The following is a 14,806-nucleotide window of genomic DNA, read 5'->3' on the forward strand; positions in this document are numbered from 1 at the left end:
CGGTTTGAAAATATCAAAACAAAATATATTCTAAATAATTGGTACACACAATTAAACGGTTTTAAGCTCCTCGACTAGTACGGGATATTGGCGAAGCATTGATGTACACTAAAAAAAACATATAATTCGTAAAAATTCCTAAATTATAACATATATGTTAATTATATTATAAACAAAGAAATATGCAAATAATGCGAATATAACTATGCATATAATGTTATTATCTAAGTGTTTTATCAATTTTCATAATTTTTATTCGGGAGAAATATTCTGGAACGGTGATGCAATTAAAGTACCGATATGTATGAATGTATAAATAATCGTGTGGGTGTTCAGATATTATAATAAATGTAAATCTTCACGTGTCGATAACTACTTTACACGATGGGAATGCTAATAGAGCCGTCGGATTCCCCATTTGCTAAACACCACACAATGCATGGTAGCTATAACATATTACTACCAACATCAAATTATGTAACGTTTCAATAAAATAATATAATCTTATTTTAAATGAATATAAAATCTTTAATTTAATATATTTATAGAGATCAAAAAGTTTGCGGAATTTCGAAAATAGAAAACTCAATAGTTTATTGTAAGTGAACAAAATAATAATGTTAAATTCTGTTAATTATTAAATAAAATGTACAATGAAACTTAAAACAATAATAATTAAATAAAATGGTTTTATTTTACATTATATTCCGGTAATATAGAAAGAACTGATTTTTCATAAATGCTATGCAATAAATTACTATTACACATTAATTATTTTCGTAATGACAATTTTAATGATGAATCTTTTAATTAATGAAAAGACACAATTAAGAAGTTTAAATTTCACCGCCAATCTCATCACGCGTTGCAATTTAAATCCCATTCAGTTTGCAATTTATTTTCCACTCCAAACTGACTTAATATACGGACGCCCTCTCACATCCAACATAATTGAATAACTCTGCAGCGAAAGTTGTACAAAGTAAGTTATCTAAACGGTTTCAATTTTAAATCGATTCGTGTACGGTAATAAATGAATTCGAGAATGGAAGAAGGAACGAATTCTGCGGCAAAAAGCAATTACGATTAACGCCGCATTTAAAATTTGTAAAAGGGAATTGTAATAGTGTGCATGATACATTTCAAAAGGCTACGCCCAAGAGAAGAGAGTAGAGAATTCCGTGTGACTAAGGATCTTGATATGCAGCTCTGATACAAAGCGAGAATAATGTGTATGCATAGGCAGAAAGAGCTTCGAGAGTATACATTCTCATATGTCGTCTTTGAAGAGATCGTACCTTTATCAAAACATGCAGAAACAATTGGTATTATACAGCATCTCGTATTCTATATGCAATTGCAGTTACGGTGAAAAGGGGTAAAAACTATAGAATTATGTTGTTCCACCTGCCATGTGTTCTATAAATAAACATGGAAAGTCAAAGGTCCTATTATATACGATGCTCATATCTTCAAAATTTTAATGCTGTATTTCAAATGAAAAATACATTAAAGTTTCTCAAGTGCATATAATTATATTTAAAAGTATGGACAAAATTATTGTTTGAATCTAAAAGCTTAGTTAATTGAATACAAAAAACTAATGGAATTGAAATTATTTTGAGTTAGAAATTGTAAACAAATTCACAGAAATTAACAATCATGTTTTCATCTGCAAAAACAGTTATTAACTCCAGTTTTCGAAAAAAACGATATTCCAAAGCTGAGAGAAATCACTTTACAAAGACAAAAAATCTTACTCCTTGCTTTGTAATAGTTTAGGTAATTGTGCGCTTTTTGTAATGAATATTGTTATGAATATAACATTTCAAATTACTAAATTTCTTTGCAAGTTATAATAAAATTTAATTATCCGAAGTAAAATTTTACATAAGTAGTTACATAAGTAGTTATTATAAGTTCAAGAAACTTTATACTTCTGGTAAATTTGAATAATGACAATGATGGGAATTTAGTTTGAAAGAAATATTTGGTAAATATTTATGTGTGAAAAATATTCATAAGAATTATATGAAGATTAATGAATGCTAAATAACTTCTACGAAAATAAACTACACGTGACATACGTGATTCTTTCATTAATTAAGTGTTATTTGTTCCATTAAAATTCTTCCAAACAAAACGATGCAATAAATCACTCAAAACTATAAACATAAAGATTAATTAACTTCATAACATTTTCTTTCTTTTATTAATATTAAATAAATATGTTTACAATAATTATTAAATAATGGAAGTAATTAAGTCATACTTCTTATAACAAAGCTTGGATGTAATGAAGTCCGAGAAGGGAAAAAATTGAAGAAAAAAAACTAAAACATGTATAAATGGAGTTTGGTACAAAATATGACCATAATGTGTAATGGAAGAAAATAACATCCAGGACATTAGAAATAAAGTTATCCAGATGACTAAATAGGTTTTGATAGAAATTTATTAAAAGCAAAAGATGATGCTTTTTCAGTGGAAGATTTCGTAAAGCGACAAAGAAAATAAAGACTAAATTAAAAAAGTTCATACCGCCAAAGAGTTAACTACAAAAGTTTTAAAAATATCCTTAAAGTAGGTGCTTTAATATAATTATTTTACAATTTATTTCAAAATCAATAAATCTATTTATATAGATTGTTTCATATTATTAATGTAAGAATTAAATCAAAAATACTAAACGGTTTCTTTGCACACCATTTATTTTTTATATTCACATTAGATAAATCAGAGGTCAATCATCATTCGATAAGCTATGACCTCTGTAATTGGTTCGGCATGATCTCGTTTGAAATATAAAGCCGATATACATACTGACACCGATAAATACCACGAAATCATTGTGATTTTGATACGCAAAAACTGATTCAAACTTTTACAAAGAAAATTATTATTATATTTTTTCTATCGAAATACCAGAAATTGAGAGATTGCATCGACGTAATCATTTCTCCTAACTGTATTTACTCTGTGATGTTTCACGCAAGACCTGCTCTGATAATTGTAATGCTCTCTATAAATCTGTCAAAATCATAATAAGCTGCGATTTGCGGACAAAAAAGATGGAGCTGCTTACATAATCGCTGAAAGTATGCTGCAGGTAAACATGTCTGTCCGCTTCCTGCAATAAATTATTAGTAACGGCGGAGAATTAATTTGAAGACCGTAACCCTTAACTATTTTGCAAAATACTGTACTAGCCGTGAATTGAAAAACCGTTGCGTTGTTTAAACTTAAAACACCGATAATAATGAACACTTTAAAAGAACAATGGAGAAAATACGATCTTCACGTAATATTCCTCGCTGCTTAGCATTATGAATTGATCTTCGTAACTCCAGAAGCTATTTAGACGTATTAATTTTAAATATTTAGAGTTGTTGGGTATTTTCGTAACCCTGGAGATAATTAGTATGGACCATATGTTTTAATTTATGCAACACGTTTTAAGTAGCAAATAAGCAATTTAAGATTGTTTTATTTAACACGATAACAGAAATTGTTGCAGTCATTCATTTTTATAATGTATAGTTTAGCATTTTTTTTATCTATAATGGGCATATTTAATGATATAATAAAACATGAAAGGTACAAAAAAAGAATAAATCAAATATCTAAATATTATTATATCTAATAATGAACAACATGTATTGCATAATAATTTACAAAGAACTATTGACCCAAAATTTTTTTTTTTAATTGAAAATAAATGTATGGATGGCTCTAATTTTGTCAGAGAATAACATTAACCAGTATAAAAATAAGTATAAAAGTATATAATTGATACTTTTATTGTTTTAACTAAACCAATTTGATGAATTGGTGGGAGGATGAAGGTACTTGTTCGAAGTATTATTAGTGAAGTTAAAAGTATGTATAATAGTGAGAGCACCTGCAGCCACTGTCTCGGAACAGGCAGGTAGTTGTTGACTAGTTACTACTACAATTGACATGGTTCACCAAGTCCGAGAGACTGGAGGAGTCCCGGGTGAAAGAGAAAGAGAGAGCACGCCGCCTCAGATCTTTGCAACAAAATAAAAATAAGTCCTCTACTAAGACGCATCCAGTATATTTATGCAACAGTTGCAACAAGTCAAATCCACTTCCTCTTTGATTGGGTTCATTAAACTCCGCATCTTTATTTTCAATTAGAGTGCGTTCATAATTTCCAATGGATCGAGCAGATCAATCAATCGTATTCTAGTGGGATATGGTCCGGGGTAGTCCTGTTAGTTATAAAGTTTATTGTCCTATAAGTGCCAATCCTGAGTCATATTTCAGCTAGAAACAAATCCATAAACAATCAGAATTGAATGGATTCAAAGAGGCAATAAAAGCAGCGCGATGTTCGTGCTGCGAATGATGATGATGAGACTAGAACCAAAGAAACGAAAGAAACAGTCGGTAGGAAAAAGGACGTAAAACTGTTAATGCGGCGGAATTTGCAATAGGATATGGCTATGTGAAATGGAAAAGGATGAACAGACGCTTTGCGAAGCGCAAGAAAGGAGGAGCAAAAAATGAGTAAGGAGAGGTTAAGGAAGAAGGAAGGAAGGTGGGCGCCGACACATGTGAATGAATTCCTGAAGAACAGAGCCTCGCGGTACGCCAACAGTAAATTTTACTTTTATCCGCGCAACACCATACGGTACACGCCATCTTATTTGCATACGACTTCAATCAATTATTAATTACTCTCCCAACGCTCATTCATATATCGATATTAATGTATTGCCCGGCTCCTTGTAACGGACATTCTTGCGAGCATCTATCACAGTTCTGTCTCTTCTATTTACTTTCTTTCCATTGCAGGATTTTCCAGTTATGTCGGCTTTTTCACGTACTAATATTGATTTATATGAAGTCAAAATGTATCTACGAGTTCAGACAAAGATTGTGATCTCAGTGTGTAGAAGCAACATCTAATTCATTTTCATTACCTTCAAATCTTAAGTATCGTATGCTCAATTTAGATTGCGTAATACGCAAAACAATGGGGTGCGCATTATACACGAGTACATTCTTTTCGATAAATAAATTTATGGATGTCCATAACTTTAAACTTTCTTAATATTCTATCCAATTTAAAAAAGGTTTCGTATTATATACGAATATTATAAACTATGAAAGCAAAACAAGCGCATTGTAGTCGAGTATTGACTAAGTAAATATATTTAAATTAAAATATTAATCATACTTTTATGAATTACTTGCATTTTTAGTAGTGATAGACAATAAATTTTTATAATTTATTGTTAACCTTTAGTTGGTTATATAAATTTTGAAAAGGTTAGCGCTGCAAACCGCAAATAATATTTGTAATTAATGGCTTATTCATTACTGACTTTTACTATGTAGATGAAGAACTTCATCAATATATGCCTATATATTATCTTTTAAAATTGTAACACAAAATATATACCTTACATTAAAATACAGCAAAAACCAATGTTCACTTTACATAATAATTTACCTGCATTAGATATTTAATAGACTACAATTACTATCCCTATCATGTTACAAGAAACAATTACGTTAAGGAATTTGAAATTTGCAAAAAACTAACATAAAAGTTGATTTTAAATAGGGCTATAAACTGAGAGTAAGTGATGCTCCATATACAATCTGCATTCGCTTATTTAGCGATTCGGATGCAAATGACGTGTGATGGATTGCGTGAAAACAGTAATTCGTACTGATTATGTATGCTCTCTGCATGTGTACTTAAGTGTAATTAAGCTCTTCAATATTAATGATAGTAGGCTATAGAAATTTCAATCGAATCAGAGCCGTCTCTTCTCCTCGTGCCTACAGCGAATTGCGCACAATTCCCCATACACGAATCGCCTCCGATCACGCAAAACGAAGTAAACTTTATTAATCAAACTAATGATACTCTCAATTTGTACTAATTTGGACGAGAGTAGAAACTAAATTGAATTGTGCTACGAATTCTGTAGACACAAAAAAACCAAATCGATTCGATGAAAAGCAAGGAAATATCTTTATTTGCTGTGATGACAGGAAGGAGACGTACAACGCGCAAAGTATGCGACTTAAATAAACCCGTATGAGATGTTGTGCGTGGTGAGGAAGAAAGAAACAAGTTTAAATAATGGACGTTTACAATTTTCCAACGCATTGCCAAGTTCAGTAACACACAAAACAGTTTTAGCACACACATGGATGCAGCAGCAGCAGAAGAAGGCTTTTTCCTCTTCGACTGCTGCATGCAGGAAGGATTCTTAGACCGGTGCCGTTTATAATTAGTCGACGCTTTCTTTCGGAATTACAAGGAACGGAGAAGTAAAAATGCGTGGATTAATTAGCGAATGGTGGTAGCATTTACAAATTGCACGGCATAAATCACTGGACCAAGTGAAAGAATGCAAGTGGGAAGTACCGGCCGTTATCCGCTTGCCATCACTTTTCACTCTACCATGAAGACAATTCACTTTGACATTGTTCTGTCAATATTATCTCAGATCGATCAACTTGGAAAACATTCTGACGGGTTTCTGGACTCGCTTCAGTCATTAATACATGGGATTATTAGTTAGGGAAAAATTAGGAACGGAACTAAATTTCTAATTAAACCGCAATCTTATCTGAAAAACAACGTTATGCAAGTAAACAAACAAACCGCAGAAAGCTTTCTACGAGAAGGAAATACAACTCGCCTTTTACTTGTACACATTTCTAAATTTACTTAATACGCCCAAAAATAAGAACAGGTCAATTGCCGTTTGTTAAAAAAAAATGCGTTGATAACAAGGGTAAACAAAGAAAACGATATTATTGTTAACAGAATTTACAATTACATTGCTTTTAGGTGAAAATATAAACATACTAACCTAGTGTAACGCCATTAATGTCTTTATCGAATGCAGGAAAATAAAGATTATTACATGTGCATTGTTTCATTATACAATGGAACAATTTGTCAAGAAAGTTATCAAATAAAGTTATGAAATAAATAAACATTTTATTTTAAGATTGATATAATTCGATAAAGTAAAAATAGATTGTATATTAGTTCTAGGAGATTGTGTTCCAAATCCAAGTTGTTCGACTCAACCCAGAGATTTTATGGATGCGTATTATATGCGAATGTTCATTTAATCAGAAACTTTGAGGTTATATGTTTAATGCGCATAATACACGAATATAATGCGCAAAATTCAATATTTTACAGTATATATAACATTATATACACATTGATTATATAATAATTAATCAATAATAGAGATATCATCTGAAAGCCACTACATTAAAATTAAACAGATTGATAAAACTGTTCACAACTGCAACTGCGAGTCTAAACCCGACTTTTTTTCATACAAATTTAAGTAATTTTAAATTCGAATCATTGTAAATTCAAGTTTATTATTTATTTAATTACAAATATTTTCTAAGCAATTGGATAAAATTTGTTACGTCTGTCAAGCATAGAAATAAAGATCACTAACCTACGTTACGTTTGTTATTGGTTTCAGGAAAAACATTTCCTCTTCTAAAAATACACTCGAGAAGAAGAAAAAAATAAATAAAAATAAACAAATAGTTTGGCTTAAGAATTTCAGCTCTTGTTCCTCTTTCTCCTGCTTATTTTCCTTTCGGATTGTTTCTGTTTCCATTGAGTAACTTGATGAATGCAAGCAAGTGCGTTAAAAATAGTGCGTTTGTTCTATGCGGGTCTAAAATAGCCTTAGTTCTCTTCTCGTGGCCACACATAACTATGCAATTAGCGACGTTAAAAATAAAAATGTCCAATGTAATTTTAACATCATAGAGATGGAGAGAGCCCTTCTTCCGTCAAAGCCAGTTCTCTCACACAAACTTTTCCACGAAACCACTAGTTTACTAATTGCAATCACTTGAAATAAAACGCCTAGTTACTATTAATTGCGCTTTTCCTCCGTCGCATTACAAAATTCCTACATTCTCTCTCTTTTTTAACATTTTACTTTTTTCTTGTTGTATTTAAAGCTATCTGAGCCCTTGAAAGGAAACTCGACCCCATATGTATTCGAGTGGTTAAATAAATAATGTAATTTGGGACCATGAGAACAGGCTCTCATTTCATTATTATCATGAAAAATAAATAAGTGACGCGTGCGGATGTGTCGTATTCGTGACAGAAGTAAGTATGTATGGTGTTGGGGAGTGCTAGGATAGAAAAGGGGAAAAAGAAATAATCGTGTGTGTATGTAAATTTTAGGGCAGCTGCAATTCGCCCTTCTCCTCAAGGCCTATTCAGAAAAACCAGGTGGTTGCAAGGCTAGTGCATACACGCGAGAGTGGTTTTTAAAAATTTAAAGGTCCGTAAACATGAAGGTCCAGCATTTACGGTTATTGCCCTTCCGCCACTAACAACAACTCGAATTTCGCCTGCAAAGATATTGCTCTTCGGAAACACTTACCTTCAGTAATAAATTAATAAAATGTTGTTTATTTTACTAGGGCCAATAAAAACTACCACTTCTACTAAATTTCGATTAAAAATGACTGAAACACCATATTTTAATAAAATGTAACAACGAACAACTTTTACATTTCACCGGTTGCACTCAAAGTTTGAAAAAGTCCCGCGTTCTCTTCATATTGACAGACTAACACTAAACCTATTTGTTTGGAAAAGTTCATATTATTGAACTAATAACAACTTTACTGATATATAAGAAAATGTATATAGTTTTAACAGTTTCTTATCAGTTACGTATTTTTTTTTAAACCAATAATGTTATGAATATCAAAAGAGTTAGGCAACAAAAATCATTGCACAACATTTTTGATAGGTTTTGAAAAATAATTCTCATGTATTAATTATGAACGTAACTTGCATGAATGTTTAGTATAAATCGTGTATATGTTAAAATTTCTTTATAATTTAAGTATAATTAATTTTGAAATGAAACAAAGTTGAAGGTCATCATAACAATAATATATATAAATAAAACATTACAAGCAGTAAATAAATATTTTATAATAAATTTTATATATAAAAAGAATAGATAACCAGCCTTGTTACGTTGAAAAACGCAAAATATAAAAATGCTGTTCGCGTGTGCTGCTCGAAGGTCTTCTGCTTTATAATGTCTCTATGTTGAGATGGAAAACGAACAAATTTCGCGTGCATTTGCTATAAGTATAACAATTATAACAAATTATAATTAATAACAGCCGGCGATGCGGAATTTGCTACAAGATATGTAGTATAGTCATAGGCAAAAACTTCTTTCTTCAGTCATTTCATAGATATACCTTCCATGTATACAAATATATTAAGCTAGACAATTTTTCACTTAATACAAATAAACTAAATTTGTATATATATTTCAAGCATAACGTCATTCAAGTAAAAAGTAGGGGGAAACCTGGTGTAATTTATTATTTAATCACAAAGAAAAAGGGGGAACTGGACTTACCAGCTATACGTAGAACTGCCCTATCTGCACTGTCCAGTGCAAGAACGGATAAGGGTTGCTCCCTCGTCCACTCCTGCAACGTTGGATCCTTGTCGAAATCCATACTTCATTGTTTCATCTACAAAAACATCAAAAAAATAAATTATTACATTTCAAAGAGAATTACAGATTTATTTAATAAATACAGAAATTAGTCATAAAATGGATTAATTAAGACATTAGATATGAACCAAGTAATCTAAATTAATTTATAAGAACATTGCACAAACAACAAAAATATATAACAAAAAAAACTCTAGTTGTCAAAGAAAATTATAGATTTATTTAAAAAATAATACTTGTTTAATTATAACATTGCATTTGTGTTAGAGCAGAATCGAATATATATTGGAAATGAATCAGTTACTCTAAATTATGAGATCAGCATCAACATGTTTATATGTCATAATTGACGTAAATAGATAAAAATACACGCATTTTCAGTTCCATCTAAACATGGAATAATATAACCATTGCTGCATTGAATGCATGAATATTATCAGCATAAATTTGCAAGGTCGATTGTAACAAATTATTTTTAGTGTTTGACATTGAGTTTCCAATACATTACTTCGAAATAATACCATTATAATAGAGAGATGGAACAACAGGAAAAAAATAAAATAATAGCTGCCATTACGATCTGTTCTGTATAAAACAAAATAAATAAAAGGATAATTATTGATTTATCTATGTAACTTAGGATATCCTGTTCAATTTAGATTGCATATTTTAAGAGCTCACTTCATTGTCGGTCTACTTTTACTTACATATCAATTCGCTGTTTACGTCTTACAATTTTATTGAATCTTAATTGTTCGGATAAAATCTATACTTTTTGACCTGAATAACAAGTTTCTACACCAAAAAAAGAAAATAAATGTCAATGATTTTTTTCTGAGATTAAAAAAAAACATTGACTATTGCCGTTTATATTGTAAGGAATCAAAATATAAAAATATTAAATGCATCAAATAGTCATAAACATGTCATACATTGATCATAAATTTCGTAACTTCATAAAATGCCAAAACGATATATTCAGTAGAACCTAAGAAATGAATAAAGTATTAGACTGAGGAGTAAATGTATGCAAATTTATGAATGTTTTAAATATTTGAAACGATTTCACTAAATTACAACATTTGTCTCGAGCGGAATTTGATTCATAAACACATAAAAAAACAATCTATATTTTATCTATAAACTATGTAATAATCTTTATACGAATCATCGCCTTTTATCATTTTGTTTGTCGTGAAGTTATGTGGATTAATTAGATCAGATTAATATTACTCATGTCGCTGAATAAGCGAGATGAGAAATGTGATAAATAACTACATAAATGAAAGAATGAGAAGTGGAAGAGACGTTCAGACCTTTTAACAGGAATAGTGACTGGAAGGTATGTGATTAAGTCAAAGAAGTACAATTTATGCTGTTGTTACGATGGAAGTAGACAAATAAATTGTTCTTCCATCGTTTCTCTCACACCGGGAGGAGGATTAATTGTTCGATCCATTAAAATACTTTATAATTTCGAATTTTTCTTCGTACTTTCTTCATAGTTTCCCATAATGGTTTTATTGTTAGCGAGCGCGACTATACAATACGCAACGAAACAATCGGGTTTCATTAACGTCAAAGCAGGAAGGAAATGTGTACAGTATTCCTATAACATAATCACCGTGCAATCTCTCTCCTTACCAAGAACAACTGTTTTCAATCCTATTTTTTTCATTGGAAATTGGCAGAATGATGTAGTTCATTTTATGTTCAGACATTGATTTACTACCTGTTCCAATTACAAATTAATTTTGAGGATAATGAATGAAATTTACTAATGTAATAACTATGAAATTGTTCTGTAGATTACATACGACTATAAATTTAAAATTAAAGATCTCTCATTGATCTCATTGATTAACAAAATGGTTTTGAATTTGTTTTTTCAGTATGTTATAATATAAACTTACGAAATACAAAATGACCAGAATAACTTTAAATATGTTCTTTTAGTTGTATCAAATATTAATTTTTTTTATAACAATAAATATTATAACAATAAATAGTTGTTAATATTTATGCGTATATTGCATAACAATTTTTATGTAGTTGTAGTTATGTAGTTCTGTTAATAAAATAAGGTTATCTGCAATGTAATCTCACTAGGAAGTACAACTACCGGCAGTTCTTGCGATTATTTCTAACCGATTTAAAATCTTTAAAAAAAACATGTATTAAACACTCTAACACGTATTGCAAACATCAATAAAATAAAGTTATTTACTGGCTGCATATCTGTTTAAATGAGGTTATGTTGCTCAATTACTGCAAGGATTTATGTGACTTAACATTTAACACCAATATATCAATATAATTGGTTTGGCAAACAAGAAGAGAACGAAATTTATTGATCGGATTTTGAGAGTGCCAAACCCAAATTACTATTTTTTCTTTGGCATCGTTCCTCCTGCACCAAAACAATGCAATGAATCAACCATAATTTATGGCAAGATTTCCGTGTGCTTTGTCCATTATTGGTCACGTCTCTTCAGTCATCAACAGAAGTCGTCCTGCATAACAAAATCTGATATTCAAATGATGCAATATTGCTTTCACATTGACACATTAATCATGTATGATAAACACGATATTAATAATAGTCCTAATACACTTAACCTGTATTTATGTCATTTTTAATTGCAGAGATTTATTATAAGTTTCATAATAGTAACGTTATAGATTGTATTAATTCCATTGACTTTAAAGAAATACTTGTACTGTTTGAAACCTGGACTAATCGAGAACTTCAAAGCCGCATAAAAATAAATAGACTTGACTGTATAAAGTGAAAATTTATAGAATTTAGTTTTATTTTTCTGAATTAAAATCTTTATGATCAAATATAATATAATTATTTCAAATATATATTTTAGTTTAGTGCCTTTTTTTTATTAATCGAAGTCTACATGAATTCGATACAATTTCAATCAGGCAGATAAAAATTCGTAACGGAAATTGTGTAAATTGTACGGAAAGGCCAAACGACTGGCCTCGTCGTCAGAAGTTTACAAAAAAACGTTACCAAAAAAAAAACAGAATAATAATGTTCGGAATTCCAACAGATAATACAACCCATCACATAATTAATAATAATTTTCCTTGAAGGAATGTGATTCATTTGTAATTCAAATTTTTAATTCTTTTATAATTACTATTTTTTATCAAACAATAATAACATACAGTATTTATTGACAAAAAAAAGTATCACATAATTAATGATAATATTATGTTACAAAATTTGATTTTTCTTCATTTGCAATTCAAATTTTTAGTTCTTTTTTAATTATTGTATTTTTTTATCAAACTCATTTTACGGAGAGATAATAAAATATAAAATTTATAGATGGAAATTATAGGATTTTTAAATGGATACTTATAATTTTCAGAATAAAATTAGATTAACTAAGAATTAACATCTATAAGAAGTTGACAAATAGAAATTTAATGAAATTGATGTAAATACTTATAATTTAATTACGATACATTAAATTTGAAGTGTTAGTGTTTGAAGACAATATAAAGTAGGTAATTAATATGATCAATAAATGAAGGATAATGAATACTTAAGGAACTAATCCATTTTGTGAGAAGCTATTCAAGTGCGAGGAAACGGAATTACCTGTGCCTATATTAGGCAGACACTAATGAACCTCGAACGATTCCTGCAACGAGCTGACGGCGACTGAAGCTATTAAGCACTTTTTCCATGGCGAAAAAGAGGTGCAACAAGTGCAAACATAGGATGAACACGAAGAAGGCAGCAAACGATACATAATAAAGTATCGACAACAAAAGAAACAACTCTCCACCGACCCTTTATTAATTGTTCTAGCAAACAGAAAGGGGTCATTATTAGTCTGTTGGAAAATTTAGAGTATATAAATACAGCAATGTCTCACATTGTGCGGTTTCGATCCGGATTTTTAATAGACCGGTTTGAAAATTTCACAACATTTTAATTGAAAAAATAAAATCGTTTGTTCATAGTCAATATTATTACAGTTTATTTATTGATGTTTCAGAGTACTCGATCAGTCCGGTTTCAGACAGATCAAGATATTACCAATTACTCGCAGCCACTATGCGAGGTAGTTAAAAGTATAATAAGATCATTTGTCCATGTTTACATCACTAAATTTAGTGCAAGAGTAATTAAAAAAATGAATTCGAGGAGGTTTAGTTAAAAATAGATTTAGCATTTGGTGTTTAGCATTGTCAGAAGTATTGAATATGCTATTAATAGGTCAATTGGCAATAAAGCTCTTGGCATATGAAATTATTGCATGGAGTTAGGTGTACTCGTATGAGGGGACCTGCGGCATTAATTGAACAACCTCGTTGCGCAGTGTAAAACAACAATTTATTGAAATTACACGGAATGACTTCAAATGTATTTCGCCTTTGCCAAAGGTTACAAAAACAAAACGATTTCCAGATGATCGTAACGTTTCCATTTCACCTCATTCACGAACAATAAATTGCATAACGCGCACCTCGACGTCTGCATGACAAATTCTTACAGGTGGAGCAATAATAAATTCGTCGCGAGCTTTACAACATGATTTAGGTGTTGCGGTGGGATATTTCCAGAAAACGAAGACAAGGTGTGTCTGTTTGCCATTTATGTCGATTTATTTTTGCATTCCATTTGTTATACATGATTTATAGCAACATTTACATTAGAAATAAACAATTCTGATACCAGATCCTGTGACCTCCTAAATTAAAATAAATGCCGTGACTATTAACAAATTATATAAGTTTTACAGATATCTAGATTATAATGAAAAGTAAAGTTATTAAGAATCCCACGTTTAAATCGTGATTTAATACAGGAATAATTATCATATTATTAACTTCAACAGCTCACAAATTTTCTCCTAATTTTACTATATAATTTACATTACAATTAGGTTAAAAGACCAGGAAATAGATATAGCAAAGAAGGCTGAAATACAGTAATATCTTGAATATATTGCGCACTCGTTTACAATATAAATGATGATAAAACGAGAATCTAAAATTCAAATAATACTCATACCTAACTTTTTATCAGCTTAACTGAAATTGCATAAAACAAATGTTAACAAAACTTTTAATAAAAAGAAATTAAATGTCAATTGTGATTAATAATTATAGGATTATATCAAAAATGATGGATAAAATTAGTACAAATTGTGAAATTTTACAGTACAGTAAATGATATAATAACAGTGAAAGTTTGTGCAAAATTATCAACGAAGTGATAATTTATTGAATGTTTA

At 30.0% G+C, this 14,806-nt stretch overlaps 2 protein-coding genes across 5 annotated transcripts in view; one reads left to right on the forward strand and one right to left on the reverse strand.

Moving 5' to 3' along the window:
• The window catches only part of LOC108567900 (dystonin), a 115,494-nt gene that overhangs the window by 87,495 nt on the left and 13,193 nt on the right, over positions 1–14,806 (reverse strand). For all 4 annotated transcript variants that reach the window (XM_017928671.1, XM_017928667.1, XM_017928678.1 and 1 more), the window contains one exon: positions 9,438–9,555. In XM_017928671.1, the coding sequence (XP_017784160.1) occupies positions 9,438–9,540 (103 nt within the window). In that variant the 5' untranslated portion in view covers positions 9,541–9,555. Of the gene's footprint in view, positions 1–9,437; positions 9,556–14,806 lie in introns of those variants that run through there.
• Positions 1–14,806, forward strand: part of LOC108567886 (venom serine protease-like) — a 55,128-nt gene that overhangs the window by 16,012 nt on the left and 24,310 nt on the right. The gene's annotated exons all lie outside the window — the stretch shown is intronic.

The sequence above is a fragment of the Nicrophorus vespilloides genome, unplaced genomic scaffold, assembly GCF_001412225.1.
Source record: "Nicrophorus vespilloides isolate i.1.1-1 unplaced genomic scaffold, Nicve_v1.0, whole genome shotgun sequence".
NCBI lineage: Eukaryota > Metazoa > Arthropoda > Insecta > Coleoptera > Silphidae > Nicrophorus > Nicrophorus vespilloides.